Here is a 16,680-nt window from a genome sequence, read left to right as displayed (position 1 = left end):
AGAGGCACTAGTGATAATCTTCTAGTCTTGCTTAGACACAGGGGAGGTGCCAGAGGACTGGAGAATTGTAAACATTACACCTTTGTTCAGAAAGGGGTGCAAAGATAAAGCTGGAAGCTACAGACCAGTCAATTTGACGTGGCAGGGAAACTTCTGGAAACTATAGTTTGGGATAAAATCAATAGTCACCTAGACAAGTGTAGGATAATTAAGGAAAGCCAGCATGGATTCATTAAGGGAAAATCATATTTAACTTGGAGATTTTTGAGGAGGTAACAGAGAAGGGTGGTAAGGGAAACGCTAGTGATGCGGTGGGATATGGATTTTCAAAAGGCATTTGATACAGTGCCATACAACAGACTTGTGAGCAAAATTCTAGATCATGGAGTAAAAGAGAAAGTAGGCATTTGGATAAGAAATTGGCTGAGTGACAGGAAACAGACTGGAGTTCCCCAGGGGTCAGGGTTGGGGCCCTTGCTCTTCCTGTTGCATATTTATGACCTAGACTGTGGTGTGCAGGGCATGATTTCAAAATTTGAAGATGATATGAAGATTGAAAATGTTGTCAACTGTGATGAGGATAGTCTTGAACTTCAAAAGGACTTAGACATGTTGGTGATTTGGGCAGACAAGTGGCAGATGAAGTTCAATGCAAAGAAGTATGAGGTGATCTATTTTGGAAGGAAGAATATGGTGAAACCCAGTAAAATAAAGGGAGAGACTAAAGGAGGTGCAGGAACAGAGGCACCTCAGTGTATATGTACATTGGTCATTTAAGATAGCAGGGCATGTTGAGAGAGCAGTTAATAAAGCATATAGTGGACAGGATTTTACTGTTGGCGAGCGGGAGCGGGAGCCCGCTCACCGACGCGTAAAAAGATGTGGGATGACGTCGGGCAGAACTCCTAATGTCACCCCGCCCAATTTAAATTTTCAGGAAGGCGGGGGTGCAGCAAAATCAACTACGTGAAATTGGCCCGTCCATGTAAAATGGCGGCGCGGGTCAGCGCCTGCCCACCAAATGGAAAATTCAGCCCAGTGTCTTATGCTTTATTAATAGGGGCATTAAGGACAAGGGCTGAAGTTTCCGTTTGTCAGGCGGGTGGAGCTGACCCAATCGCGGGCGGGTACAGACCCGATCACCACCGGCGATCGGGACTGCGCTGCCATTTTATGTGGGCGGGCCAATTAAGGCCAGCCCAGCGTGACGTCTGCAATGGAAGCGCTATGTGCTCCCTGTGCGGGCGGGGGGAATCCCTAAAATCGAGAGTGCGGTCTTTTGCGCATGCGCACAAAAGAGTGCACTCATCTCCCTGAGGTAAAGTGGTGTCCCAAGGAGATCGGTTAAAAATGTAAAAAACTTAAAAATAGAAAAATAAAATTTTCCTAACATGTCACATGAGTTGGGACATGTTCATAATTTCCATAACAACTTTATTAAAATTTTTAAAACCCTACATGAAGCCTCATTCCGCTGGTGGATGAGGTTTCATGTTTTTTCTAGTTGCCGCCGGGGCTCCTGGCCTGACCACCAACCTTAAGGTTGGACGGGCAGGCCCTTTAATTGCTTAATTGATCCTGTCAATGGCCTCAATTGGCCATTGACAGGTCGGCAGGCACGCAGCTGATTTTGCCACGCTCCCGCCTTCCAGAAAATTTAAATTGGGCGGGGTGACGTCAGGAGTTCCGCCCGACATCATCCCATGTCATTTTATGTGTCGGCAAGTGGGCCCCGCCCCCACTCACCGATGGTAAAATCCTGCCCCAAGAGTAAGGTCATGTTGAACTTTGTATATGACACTAGTTAGGCCTCATCTGGAGTGCTATATCCAGTTCTGGGCACCATACTTGAGGAAAGATGTGAAGGCACTGGAAAGAGTGCAGAGGAAATTAACATGGATGAATCCAGTGATAAAGAACTGTGGCTATGAGGATAAATTGGAAAGGTTGGGACTCTTTTCCTTGGAGAAGAGAAGGTTGAGAGTAGACTTGATAGAGGTATTCAAGATCCTGAAGGGTATGGACAGGGTAAATATTGAGAATCTGTTTCCACTCGAGAGCATCAAGAACTTGAGGGCACAAATTCAAAATAATTGGTAAAATAAGTAAATGTGATGTGAGGAAATTTCTTTTCACCCAGAAGGTGGTTGGAGCCTGGAACGAACTTCCTGAAAGATTGGTGAAGACAGGTTCGATTGAAGTATTCAGAAGGGAATTGGATTGCCCCCTGAAAATAAATAATGTGTAAGGTTACAGAGATAAGGCAGAAGAGTGGGCCTGGGTGGGATGCTCTTTCAGAGAGCCAGTGCAGACTTGATGGACCAAATGGCCTCTTTCTGCACTGTAAAGATTCGGTGGTTCTAGCAACCTCTGAAAGCAGATTATCAGGGGACAGGTCTAGGCAGTTCCCTGATAGACTTCAAATCTATCTGTGCTCTCTGCAAAACATAAGGACAATAGGCCACCAGGCTCCCTCACTCCTGAAACTGCCAGAAACAAAGAACGACTAACGAAATTCACTATACATGGAGGGTGCTAAGGACCCCCTATCTGTTTCAATTGCATCTTGATAGATTTAACAATCTATGGGAGATCAAAGCTCCTTAGCCCTCCATTGTGCACCGAGAGCAGTTGTCACATGATCAGAACCCCACTTGCGAAAATTTTTGATTACATGATTATCTGTTACAGCAAAAGAGCAGTCTGCAGTAGTGTGCCAGTAACATCCAGAAGACGACTGCAAAATGTAATACCATCTCTCTCTCTCTCCTTGGTGTTCTCAAGTTCGGACCCCATCTCTGTTACATTTTGGAATTATACCACAGAAACAGAGAATCTTAATTAAAAGAAACTTCAAGTGCTATAGCATCTATGTTGGAAAAAGACAGATTATAATTAAAGGAACGTCGGGATATAGGAACATATACTACTTTTTTCCTTATGGACTTTAACTTTTATCCACCTCCTCCATCTTGTTTTGTGTCTGTGTGTCACAGGATTCAGGATGTGTTTTTATCTTTTTAATAAGTCTTACACATTTACCTGAGTGAGTTTTAACAATAAAACAATCTCCTTTCTTATTAACTCAAGGGGTCTGGCTGGCTTATTTCTTCATATAGCTTTATATAGGTCAAGTACATACTGAATTGAAACATCACAATTTGTTAAAAATTCAAACTCCGTTATAGCCAACCTCAGGAGTGGGGAAGAGGAATTTATTCTTCCCTCCATACCTGGTCATAACATTAGCCTGAGGAAATTATAGCTCATCCTAGACAGGATGTTAGGTTAGACAAGCAGACTGGTAGAACAGAGGAAGTTGATGGGTCAAGAGTTGGGTGGAGAGATTCATCAATATAGGTATGAAAGCTAACCCATGTATGCATTGATGTCACCAATAGTAGCACATAGTAGTGGAAGAAGAGGGGAAGACAGATAGATCCTTGGATTACCCCTGAGATGAAGATATGGGGTTGGGAAGAAGCAGCAATTGTTGGTGATGCTCCGGCTATGAATGGATTGGTAAAAATACCAGCCCAGTCCTATCGGTGATTAATGAAGGAGAAGCCCTGGATGATGATGATATGATTGATCATGTTGAAGGCTGCAGAGAGGTCATGGAGAGCTAATGTACATGATTATAGGGAAAGTCATTTGTGACTTTGGTTAGGGCCAGTTTATGCCAGGTGACAAGTAGAATTCTGATGGAAGGTCAAACTGAATTGTGGGAGAGAGTCATGGGTCTGAGATGCTCAAGGATTGTACAGGAAAGAGGTTGCAAATGGGGCTAATTAGTGAGGAAAAACAGGTCAAGTGTGAGGTTTTTTTGAGGAGAGGTCAACAACAGTAGCTTTGAAGGCAGAAGGACAGTGCCTGAGGGGAGGGGAACTACTTATTGTCAAGTAAGCCTAAGGGTCTGGTAGAGAAATATTCACACTGTCCCACTCACACTGAAAACAATGGCACCTCACATTGTAATACACTGGGCTGGATGTTATGTGCCCCTGCCAGGCATGTTTTTGGCAGGAGGGCACGTAAAATAGGGCTGGTGTCCAGCCCACCACCTTCCAACCCACTCCTATAACACAGTAAGAGTGTGGGTGCCAATAACGGCAGCCTGTCCACCATGTGTAGGTAAATAATTAAGGACCATAAATAATTAAGCTTGTTAACAAGTCAATTGACCCCAATAATACACTACTCAAGCCATAATGTGGTTAGTGTGGACTGGCAGGTGGGAGTGGGCAGCCCATTTTTTTGGAAAAGTTTTTAGAAGGGTGGGAAGGAAAGGGGAGGTGCTATCTTTAGGGGGTGCCCTTTGTGCATTGGCGGCAGCCCCCCTAAGATAGTAACCCCCCCCCCCTTTACTTCCTACTTGCCTGCTCTCCAAAGGCCACAGCCCCCCAACATCCACCCCACTCTGTAAGCTGACCAAATCCTCCCCGCCCGGGTTTACCTCACTCCATGATCCACTGTCCTTCTTCTTGGAACTGGTTGCCGTGCCGGTGGCACCCACTACTGAGCTCTTGGTTCTGCCAGGACTGCCGAGGGGCAGAAGTCCCACTGTTAAGACAATTTAGCCCACCCACAGCACATTATGGCTGCAGGACGGGATTGCACAAAGTGAATTGGTTTCGAGCCAGCTTTCTTTCTGGGGAGGAGAGCTTTCCACCTGCCCAACCCTGTAGAATGCAGCCCACTGCCCTTCACATTGAAAGCAATAACCCCTCACACTGTGACACATTGTCCCACTCATGCTGACAGCACTGGCCCCTCACACTATTCCACTCACACTAACAGCAATGGTACTTCACACCGCTGTCCTGCTGCCACCTGCTCTCCACCATCTTTCTCCTGCTAATCTTGTTTTCTTACTGCAATGCCGCTCACCGGTCCTTGCAGATCCTGGCGCACTCTGGCCCTGCCCACCCCCGATTGTCACACTGCCACACTGAAGCAAGCTCTCTGCAGCTTTATTATTGTCACAGGAGCTTATCTGCTCATGCCCTTGCAACCCTCAACAGCTGTCGGGAGCAGGTGATGGAGTTCGAGCATGAGCTGGCACCGATCACGCGTGAGTGCGGAGAGTGGTTCCTCCTCTTCCCTGTAGAGCCTGGAGCCTGTTGATTGACAGGTATGTGGTATTTGACCAACATCTCTGAACCAAGCTGCACTGGTCCCAGAGCTAATGTTTGTTCAAAACATCTCTGGGATTCATCCCACAGTATGTGGAGGAAATTCCCCTTCATAGACTGAAACCACTTCTGTTTGCTCATTTTAAAAAAAGGCTAATTTCATGTCTTTGGAATGAGCTTGAGTGCAGGCCCCCCTAGGGCACAGGCCCTGGCGTTTTGCACCTTGTGCAGCCCCTTCACACAGGTGAAATGTGAAGAGAATGTGAGGAGCTTGATATTCCTCAGTGAGAAGTCAGGATATGTCAGCCATGCCTGAACAGCTGTGGCTCCTTGTCCTGGGTTTGGCTTATAAAATAAGGATACTTGCAGTGCATCAAACCTAGGTGCAGGGAGTTAAATTATGATTTCAGAATTGTCAAGAACATATGGTTAGTTAAAGAATGAGCAGAGATGTGAGAGTTCTGCAGTAATTGCAAGAACACAAATGGTGATACTTAGTCTAAGCAACATATATACAACCTATAAAACTTTGTTTCTAAACAATGATGATCAAAAATATTTATTCAATGAAAAGCTTAACAAATGTAGTTCCCATTGATATAATAGTCACTCTTTCAGAGCAGTTTTATCATTTAAAATACCTCAAGATACTTCTTTGCCAGCTGAAGAAACTCCACCTTCAGCTTCATTTCTTCAAGCTGTTGCTTCAGTTTGGGCAGCACCACCTTCGCATCAATTCCTTTAAATTAAAATGCAACATTACATTCGGAATGAACCACTATTAAACCAAGTAGGAACAAAAGCTTGAGTTGGCCTTTTCCTTCTTTGGCAAACTCAAGTTTGTGCTACTTGTGGAAGATGTTATTTTGTTGCCACGTTTGCATCAACATGAAGTAGTTTCCAGTTTGCAGTGATTCAGCAATAATAGAATAACAAGTCAATCTGACTCTGGAATACAAGAGTGCAAGGTTATATTTGGGCGACCATTTTAAAATATCTAAGGTGGCACTCTGAACCATTTTTGGACTTTACCTGGGTTTAATTACCTGTTGGAGGAGAGGAGTTAGGTTAAAAGAACCAACTGTTTAAGCGGGCATTCTGGGAAGGTTGACTAAATTCAGTAAGTGTGATGCAAGCTTACTGGAAGGCTACAAATAAAGAGCCCTGAAGAGAAGGTGGGAAAGCCTCATAAATACCAGATGTTGTCTGTGTAACCATCAGAAAGAGAGAATGGAAATTTACTGAAAGAGGTTCTTTTTGTCAGCAGGAATGGTAAAAGAGACAGACCATGAGTCTGACCAGTGTTCAGTCAAGTCAAGCCAGGACACAATGCAGGAAGTAGGTGCGTTATTAACCGCTTACCATGTAGGGTGTCAGTGGAGAATTAACTTTTTAATGTTTGCAAATCAGGAGCATTGCCCATTCTGAGTTTGAATTGTGCTGCTGAATTAAAGGTTTTATGCATCTTATGTAAACCTATTGGGTAAAATTTTTAGCTCAGCAGGCGGGTGTGTGCTTGACCCGACCCGACAGAGTGTAAAGCAATGAGCGATGATATCGGGCGTGCATCCGTATGTCATCGTGCACTCACACGATATTCCAGTTGGGATTGGCAGTGCACCTGCCGACAATTAGAAAGCCTATTAGGACCATTAATAAGTTAATTGAAATAAATTTTTCCATCCAACCTTACAGCTGGTGGACAGGCAAAAAGGCCAGACACTTTTTTGAAAACCTCATCCCTGAGCAGGATGAGGTTTCCAAAAGCAAATAAAAATAAAATAAAAACTTTCAATTTTCATTAATAACATGTCCCTGCTCATGTGACAGAGTCACAAGCGGGGATATGTTTTGTTACATTTTTATTTTGTTTCGTATATCCTCATCTGTGCCTCAGGGAAATTATGTAGTGTGTACTCGTCCGCATGCGCCAAGTTTGTTGTCGGCCTCCACCCCTTGTCTGCACAGGCAGTGCTCAGCGCTGCAGCTCGCGTTTCACACCGTGCAGGCCTTAATTGGTCCACTAGCATGAAATTGCTTTCCGGGCCCGATCGTGGGCGGCTTCCTGATCACCCCTGTCCGTCCCCCCGCCTTGCCCACACGCCAAGGGCTTCTTCTGCCCAAACTGTTTTAATAGTGACAAAACTACTAGAAAAGTTCAAAGTCTTGGTCGATCTCATCTTGGAGATTTAAGGGAGTAAAAACAAATATTATATAATTGGACGGAAAATAGCTCCAGTACAATGTCAAAATGGACACACCTTGAGCACTTTCTAAATTTGGTTCCAGTGTCACAAAGAATGAAATGACATCAGGAGGGCAAAGAATGGCAGCATACCATCTCAATTATATGCATTGCGCCAACTATCAGTATCAGGAACGTGCCTTTCCTACATTTGCATTCCATGACCTTGCCTGAACCTTCCCACATGTAAGAATTATGCTGCTCTGTGTACTTTCCAATACCCTTCTTACCAAGCCCATTTCTTTCAGCAGGAAGACAAAAGAAATCTAACTGCTAATTGCTTGCATGGCCATGAACTGCATGTTTTCACTCCCTGTTCAAAATAACTATGGGTGATACATGGATATAAGATCATTTTGTCACACAAATTTCAACCAGTCAATGTATGCTCTTGTAAACAGCGAGGATAGTACAGGAACCTTCTCCAGGACATCTTGGCTAAATGGAGAAAGCCAAGGGCAGAAACTTAATTAATCCAGCCTACAATCTTCCTAGATAAATGTGCTCCATTAGTTTTGGCCTCTTGAGCATCCCCAATTTTAATCATTCCATCACTGGTGGCCATGCCTTCAGCTGCCTAGGCCCCAAGCTCTGAAAATTTCTTTCTAAACCTCTCTGCCTTTCTACTTTGCTTTCCTCGTTTAAGACGCGCCTTAAAACCCATCTCTTTGGCCAAGCTTTTGGCCACCTGCTCTGATGTCACCTTCCCTGGTTTTGTGCCAAATTTTGCTATATAAGTTGCTGTTGTTAATGATGTCTTGGGAACTGCTCAGTGGGCATGGTGACATGGGAGGCCAGGAAAGAGTCTGACTAAACCTGGGAATGAATGATATAGTTGTTTCCCCTGATAATAGTACATGTACACCAGTCTGCCACACCCTCAATAGTTTCATGTGCCAGAAATGTGGCATGGTGAAGTTGCCCCACACTTGGAGAAGTGTAGCAACCTTATGATAGGGTTGCGTTCCTGGAGGTTGAAAGGGAAACACATAGGACATTAAGCATGAATGTACTCATTAACCTTTGTTTCTTTTTTCCTGAAGTTGGAGTTTCTGGTAGAATACTTTAGTTTTTCTAAAATTCTTGGTCTCCATCATCAGTTGTTGCTCAAGCTCCTGTGAAACCAAAACAAAATCAGTATATTTGCAGAAGATAGAACAAAATCCCTTGCGTTATAACAATCAGGAACAGTAGCATAGTGATAATGTTACTGTAAAATCCAGAGGCACGGATTAATGCTCCAAAGATTTAAATTCAAATTGCCCCAGCTGCTTGTGGGATTTAAATAAAATTAAATCTGGAATAAAAAGCTGGTCTCAGTAATGATGACCATCAAACCAGCAGATTGTCATAAAACCCTTTGGGTTCATTAAATTACTTCAGGAAAAAAATTCTGGCCGACATGTGTAGTATATGCATCCTGTCCTCATAATTTAACCCTTTTAACACTGGTATCATTATGGTGAATCTGTGCTGTACACCCTACAAAGCCAATATATCTTTCCTGAGATGCAGTGCCCAGAATTGATCCAGTATTCTAAATGGAACCTGGCTAGTGCTTTATCTAACTATGACAGTAACCTTCATCCATTTATATCCTGTCCACTTTGTGATAAAAGACAACATTTCATTAGCCTTTTGAATTACTTTTTGTACCTTTCCGCTAACTTTTACAGTTTTCTGTATTTGACCTGCTAAATGTCTCTGCCAATCCAGTTCCTAGCTCCTTAACAGTGAGAAAATACTCTGATCTACCTTTCTTAGGTCTAAAGTGGGTGACCTCACACTTATTCATGTTGAGCTCCAACTGAAACAGTTTTCTCCACTCAATGCATCTACTAACATCCCTTTGCAACTCCCTCTTTACTGAACCATCTAACTTGGTGGCATCAGCAGACCTGGGACCTAACGCTCTCTACCCTTCATTCAAGTCATTATGAATACAGTGAAAATCTAAGTAGAGATATCTGGGTGACACTACTTGTCACATCCTGACAATTTAAGTATCTACCCAAATGCATATTCCGCCTCCTTTCTCCTAAACAGTTCCCTACCCATGTGAATAGGATGTCTCCAATTTCATGCTCTCTCATTATTTGTTAAGTCTCTTTTGTGGAATCTCATCCAACGCCTTCTGGAAGCCCATAAAAATAGCATCAATATACACTTCTCTTTCTTCTATGCTATTAAATTTTCAAAGCATTCAACTAGGTTCATTAGGTATGCCTTGCCCCTTACAAAGTCATGCTGTTTCCTTCTGATTAGCTCACCTTTGTCCTAATCATTCTATCCATAACAATAACAACAGATTCTTATAGCTTCCCTAACATTTAGTTGAAAGCAGAAGGTTTGGCAGGCAATGCAATATCAATGCATCCTCATTCTTACAGTGGCACTTTGTGAGAACAACGCCCCTTAATGTATAAATTACTACATATTAATAATATACATATTTTTTAAAAACAAACTCAAATGCAGATTAATAGCTAGTTTTTTGTGATGTGGCAATGAATATTAGAGCTATATTAGTTCATATTATTTACTGGCTGTTTTCAACCTCAATCGGCTCTACTTTTTGCTATTCCATAATCACAAACATTTGTCGCAGGAGACTTGTGTAATGCAGGGAGTTACAATGGATTTGATGGACACATTAATTTCCTGCAACATTCTCTCACTCAACTGGTAGTCTAATGCAACACATAGCAAGAGGAGTACACAAACTGAAATGCAACACGTGTAGCAAAAGGAAATTCATTTGTTGGTTTCGAGATGTCGGACCAGTTCAGCAGCTTCATAGTCCCGTGCATAGGACTTCAGATGGATCCTCAATGCTGCTACCTTGGCAATTTGTATGAGCCCTCCCCACGGCCAGGGGGCCTCATCCACTGCCAGTGTATATTGGGAATTTGTTCCATGCATTCCACAATTTGTACAATCACAACAGCTGCTACCATACAGTTTAGTGCTACATTGACATAATATCATGAAGGTAGCTCATTCAGCCTAACCAGCCAATGTTGGTGTTTGCCCTCCATATGAGCAGTCGTCCTAATCCAATTTGCCGTCCCTTGTTCCCATATCCCCTTCATTTCCCTTTCCTTCAACCACTTTTCAAACCTATTCTTAAATTCTGAGATTGTCTCTGCTTCAAACACCATGAACTTAAACATAGCTTTGTGTCAGTTAGAAAAATAGATCCCTATCATTTTATTATAACTAACGGATTTATGCTGAAAAACAGTAAACGTACCAGGCTGAATTTTAAAATTCCTTCACAAACTAAGTAGTGTGCAAAGAATTCAAAAGAAATGTTAACACTATATGATAATTTTGCACAGTAATGAGAATCACACTCAGTGAAGAAGAGATTAAATTCAGAGGCAAATGGCCTAAACTGGTTCAATTTATACTTGACAAAACGTATTCAGAGACTACCTTTTGCGTCAGTCCTGTTTGATAATGTGCAAGAGTATTTGAAGAAATAATAATTGCTAAATTGTAACAGTTAATATTTTACAAGAGTCACAGGAACAGGAGCAAGTTATGCAGCCCCTCAAGCCTGCTGCAGCACTCAACCAGATCATGGATGATCTTCACCCAGTTCCATCCGCCTGTCCCCACTCCACATCTCCTGACACCCCCCACCCAATAATAGCCCAATGCTCCTAGTCTTGAAAGCTCCAAATGTTGCCAGCATCCACAGCCCCACAGGGAAGAGAATCCAGGTCTCCACTGACCCCTGTGTGAAAAGTGCCTCCCAATTTCACAGAAACGTGTTAGCATTTAATAGCAAACACATACCTATTTGAATGTGATACCATCATGATGAAGTTAAGGTAAGTTAAGGATATGACGGGTTTAACAAACAATTCTTTAAAATGCTCTTCCTGATATATATTAATGACCTAGAATGTGGTGTGTAGGGCGTAATTTCGAAATTTGCAGATGAAACGAAGATTGGAAATGTTGTCAACTGTGATGAGGATAGTCTTGAACTTCAAGGGTAGAATCTTCAGCTCAGCGAGCGGGGACAGGGCTCACTCACTGGGGCATAAACGGACGTGTGCTGACGTCGGGTATGTGTCCTGACATCACCGTGAGTCATTCAGATTTTTGCGCCCACCGAACTGTCAAAGGCCTATTAAGGCCAGTTAAATATCAATTAAAACAATAAACTGAGCTGCCCGTCCAACCTTAAGGTTGGCGGGCAGCTGAGGAGCCCAGGCAGCCTTCGCATTTTTCATGGAAGCTCATCCACAGACAGGAAGAGGTTTCATGAAGGTTTTTAAAGGTTTGAAAATTTTTTAAATAAAATTCATAGACATGTCCCAGCTCATGTGACAGTTTCACATGAGGGTACATGTCTTAAAAAAAATTTTTTCCTTTATTTAAATTTTTTAAACTGAAATCAATCTCCCTGAGGCAACTCTGTACCCTCAGTGAGATTTCTGTGCTCTTTTGCGCACATGCGCCAAAGAACGCAGGCTGCAACTCAGGCATCCTCCCTCCACTTGCACAGGTAGTGCTCAGCACGACACACTGGGTGGACCAATTAAGGCCCGCCCACATAAAATGGCAGCGCCCAGCCGATCGCAAGCAGCAATCAGCTGTGTGCATGCCTGCGCCCATTCCCACACAACCCCCCGACCGGGAGAAAATTCTCTCCTAAAATAACAAAGACATGTAGGTGGATTAGGCAGACAAGTGACAGGTGTCGTTCAATGCAGAGAAGTGTGAAGTGATCCATTTTGGAAGGAAGAATATGGTGAAGTAAAGGAATAGCCTCTAAAGGAGGTGCAGGAACAGTGGGACCTCAGTGTATATGTACAAAGGGCATTGAAGATGGCAGGGCATGTTGAGAGAACAGTTAATAAAGCATATAGTATCTGAGGCTTTATTATTAGGGGCATTGAGTACAAGAGTAAGGTCATGTTGAACTTGTATAAGACACTAGTTAGGCCTCATCTGGAGTACTGTGTCCAGTTCTGGGTGCTATAATTGAGGAAGGATGTGAAGGCATTGGAGAGAGTACAGAGGAGTTTCACAAGAATGAGTCCAGGGATAAAGAACTATAGCTATGAGGATAGATTGGAGAGATTGGGAGTGTTTTCCTTGGAGAGAAGAAGGTTGAGAGGAGACTTGAGATATTCAAGATCCTGAGGGGTATGGACAGGGTAAATGGTGAGAAATGTTCCCACTCAAGAGAGCATCAAGAACTAGAGGGCACAGATTCAAAATAATTGTCAAAATGAGTAAATGTGATGTGGGGAAAATTTTTTTCACCCAGAGTGTGGTTGGGGTCCAGAATGAACTTCCTGACTGGCGGAGGCAGGTTTATTCAAGGTATTCAAAAGGGAATTAGATTGCTACCTGGAAACAAATAGTGTGCAAGGTTATAAGGGTAAGGCAGAGGATTGGGATTAGGTAGAATGCTTTTTTGATAGGCCAGATGGACTCCTTCTGCACTGTAAAGGTTCTGTGATGGTGCTTCTTTGAAGAATTTATTGAAATTGGTTCTTCATTTTGTGCTCTACTCCATAAACTGATTTTTGACTGCCAATCTTTGTGGCATTTTATATTGCACTAAAAGCCCGGTTGAAGATCCCACAGTCGCTATCAACCACACGCCCCTCCGTTCAGTACAGGAGTTTTGCTATCTTGGGAATATCGTCCCCAATAATACTACACTGGATGATGAAATGAATCATCACTTGTCAAAAGCAAGCTCAGCTTTTGGCAGGCTCGCTCACAGACTTTGTAAAGTACATGGAGTTTCTCTCAGAACAAAAATGAAAGTCTACCAGGCAGTATTACATCACTTAGTCTTACATCACTTCTTAATGGGTGCGAGACTTGGACAACCTGCCCACATCACATAAAACTAGAAGCATTCCATCTCTACTGTCTGAGATCTATTTGCAACATCAGGTGACAGCACAAAATCCCCAAAATCGAGGTTCTTGCAAAGTGGCATTGAGAGCAGACTCATCAGAACTGAGCTTCGCTGGGTCGGTCATGTGGTTCGCATGGAGGATTCCCGCATTCCAAAGGCAGCTGACCACAGGAACCCGCACCGCAGAATGTCCCAAACTCAGATATAAAGTCAATCTGAAAGCCAACCTCAAATACTTGCAAGCAGGATCTCAATACATGTGTACATGGATTTTAGCAAAGCATTTGACAAGGTCCCACATGGCAGATTGGTCAGGAAAGTAAAAGCCCATGGGATTCAGGGTAATGTGGCAAACTGGACAAAAGGTTGGCTTCGTAACAGGAAACAAAGAGTAATGGTCGATGGATGCCCATGCGAATGGAAAGTTGTCTCAAGTGGTGTTCCACAGGGCTCGGTGTTGGGACCCTTGCTGTTTATGTTATATATTAACAATTTGGATGTGAACGTGGGGTGCATGATTGGGAAATTTGCAGATGACACAAAGATTGGCCGGGTAGTGGATAGTGTAGAAGATAGCCATAATCTCCAAAACAATATAGATGGGTTGGTGGAGTGGGCGGTAAAGTGGCAGATGGATTTTAACATAGAGAAGTCTGAGGTCATACATTTAGGGAGGTCAAACAGTTACAGGGATTACAAAATAAATGGGAATATACTAAGAGAGGTAGATGAAGTGAGAGATCTTAGCGTACAAATACACAAGTCCCTGAAGGCAGCAGTTCAAGTGGACAAGGTTGTAAAGAAGGCATATGGAATGCTCTCCTTCATTGGCAGAGGTATAGAATATAAAAGTAAGGATATATTGTTGGAACTGTATAAAACATTGGTGAGGCCACAACTGGAGTATTGAGTGCAGTTCTGGTCACCACATTACAGGAAGGACATAATAGCTCTGGTGAGAATGCAGAGGAGGTTTACAAGAATGTTGCCAGGGTTAGGAAAGTGTAGCTATGAGGAGAGATTGGATAGGGTGGGGTTATTTTCCTTAGAACAAAGAAGGCTGAGAGGTGACTTGATTGAGGTATACAAAATTATGAGGGGAATAGAGTGGACAGGATAAAATTGTTTCCCTTGGTGGAGAATTCTAGAACTGGGGACATAGATTCAAGATAAGTGGCAGAAGGTGGAGGGGGGACATGAGGAAGAACTTTTTTAAGTAGAGGGTAGTGAGTGTCTGGAATTCGCTGCCCAATTTGGTGGTAGAGGCAGAAACTCTAAACTCTTTTAAAAAGTACCTGGATCTGCACCTTAAGTGCTGTAAGATGCAGGGCTATGGGCCGGGTGCAGGAAGGTGGGATTAGAAAGGGCACCTGGGTGTCCTCGGGCTGGCATGGACAAGATGGGCCAAATGGCTTCCTTCTGTGCTGTAACTTTTCTATGGTTATATGAGAAAAAACAACCTTGGACAGATCCAATGGAGAAGTCTCTGTCATCAAGCCATTTTGACATCTGAGGGGAACAGAGTCAAGTGTCCTCACTTGAGCACAGCGCAAAGACAACACCTCCATCCATCCCACCAACACTGACTTCATATGCGGAGGATTTGCAAATCGAGATTTAGCCCAATGTCACACATGCGATGACAAACCTAGGTTATAAACCGGTCTTTTTTTTTGCTGAACATTCATTCATCAAAGCGAGAATCCATCAGCAACAAGCAACACAATTTTCTTGTTGTGAAACAAAAATAATTGTTCCTTTTTGCATTAATTTTTAAAACATCAGTGAAAAACATTGCTATAGCATTCACTGGCCTTCCATATGAAGATTATCACAGATAAGATGCGCTAAAAAGGATGTAGCTTTCAGGAAGGAATATTTTTAAAAATACTCTATTTTAAACATAATAGTGTTACTTTCCTCTGTCAATATCAGTTTTTTGACAAGCTGAGGTCTCAAAGCATTGTTTCATTTGCAATTGTAATGTTTATTGTGTGGCAGTAGTGTAATACTCTGTAAGGCTGCTTTTTAACATATTTTGTTCTCAAAACGAGGAAGTGCACAATGTCATTAAGAATTTAGGTGCTCATTAGATTTTAGCTGTCAGGTTTGCATAATACAGGGGACATGACAAGGAAAATTATAACTGAATTATTTTGGTAATTTAATTGCTATCGTTAGCTTTGATATATTTTTATAAATTGGTTGTAAAAATTAATTTCTTGCTAGATGATAAAGATATTTCCTCAAACACATACAAAACATACAAAAACAGCACTTAGAATATTCATAAGAACAGCCAGCTGAATCAAAATGAAAATTTACATGTTTTACTCAAAATAAATTCAGAGGAAACACAAAAATCAAAGGTACTCTTTTTGAAAGTCTTCTTTTAAACAAAATCCATGATTCACTGAGTGGCAAACAGTCTATTTAAAATTCTTTTTGAAGTCCATTTAAGCACAATGACGAATAGAGCACTTACCAACAATTTGGTTTCTATCTTCTCTTCTTCATTGAAGTTATATTGCCCCAATTGCTTTACACAGGTCTTCACTTGCTGGTTAAAATACTCAATCCCAAAAAATGCAGTACTCCATCCGGGATTGCATCTCTTTTTCCGTCTGTTTGACTTCATGTGCCACAAAAGCTCAGAAACTCGGGATTCAGACACTTTTGTTGTATGACCAGTGCTTTCTTTCCTCTCTTCATTGCTGTGGCTAAGCTTTAAATCTTGATATGGATTACAACTTTCACCAGCAAAATTACAGTTATTTTCCATCTGATGGAAATATTTTGCCTCATTTTCCTCTTCCTCACAACTACCTGATTTAGGTTTCTTAAAGTCAATTTCTTCAGGTACCATGTTGCTGATATCTTGCCCAAGGGTCACTTCAACATTGCTGTGTAGCTGGTCTCCCTTACATTTAGCTGTATAATACATAACAAGGTAATTTGCATTAATAGGTTATGCAATTCATCCAGCCAACTCTTCTGTAAACTAACAAGACTGTACTTAACAGTGACTAGTGTGCTCTGTGTGAGACAGAATATTTCAAGTTTGATTCAAATGTCAGTTACCAGGACAACCAGCACCAGCCGAGATGTGCGTCAAATCCCCATCAGCATTGGTTTTAGTTTGTTTATTATATAGCTCAGCTTCCAATGTTTTATAGGTTCAATAAATTATGGCCCAAATCTCTCAATGTCCAGAGCAGTGAAATCTGGATTTAAGTCTGTGTTGCGCATCAGGAACCTGCAGAAGTCCTGGCATGCACACATTCACTGTAATTGCTCACAAAGTTTAAACTTCCAATCAGCTGATTTGTGTTGCTCGGGATCATCAACAAATGTCTCCAACTCCGAGCTCAGTGTCAGGGAATTGAGCCAGAGACATGGGACTT

The 16,680-nt window shown here is 42.4% G+C and overlaps 1 protein-coding gene across 1 annotated transcript in view; it reads right to left on the bottom strand.

The window, feature by feature from the left end:
- The window catches only part of LOC121289678 (kinase non-catalytic C-lobe domain-containing protein 1), a 278,354-nt gene that overhangs the window by 62,980 nt on the left and 198,694 nt on the right, over nt 1-16,680 (bottom strand). The window contains exons 21-23 of the mRNA XM_041209301.1: nt 15,762-16,207; nt 8,402-8,495; nt 5,777-5,874 (exon numbers count right to left, since the gene is read on the bottom strand). Coding sequence (XP_041065235.1) covers nt 5,777-5,874; nt 8,402-8,495; nt 15,762-16,207 — 638 coding nt within the window. The remainder of the gene's footprint in view (nt 1-5,776; nt 5,875-8,401; nt 8,496-15,761; nt 16,208-16,680) is intronic.

The sequence above is a fragment of the Carcharodon carcharias genome, chromosome 17 (genome assembly GCF_017639515.1).
Source record: "Carcharodon carcharias isolate sCarCar2 chromosome 17, sCarCar2.pri, whole genome shotgun sequence".
Lineage (NCBI taxonomy): Eukaryota > Metazoa > Chordata > Chondrichthyes > Lamniformes > Lamnidae > Carcharodon > Carcharodon carcharias.
Note: the sequence above shows the minus strand (reverse complement) of the source record. Positions and strands in the feature narration are given on the sequence as shown.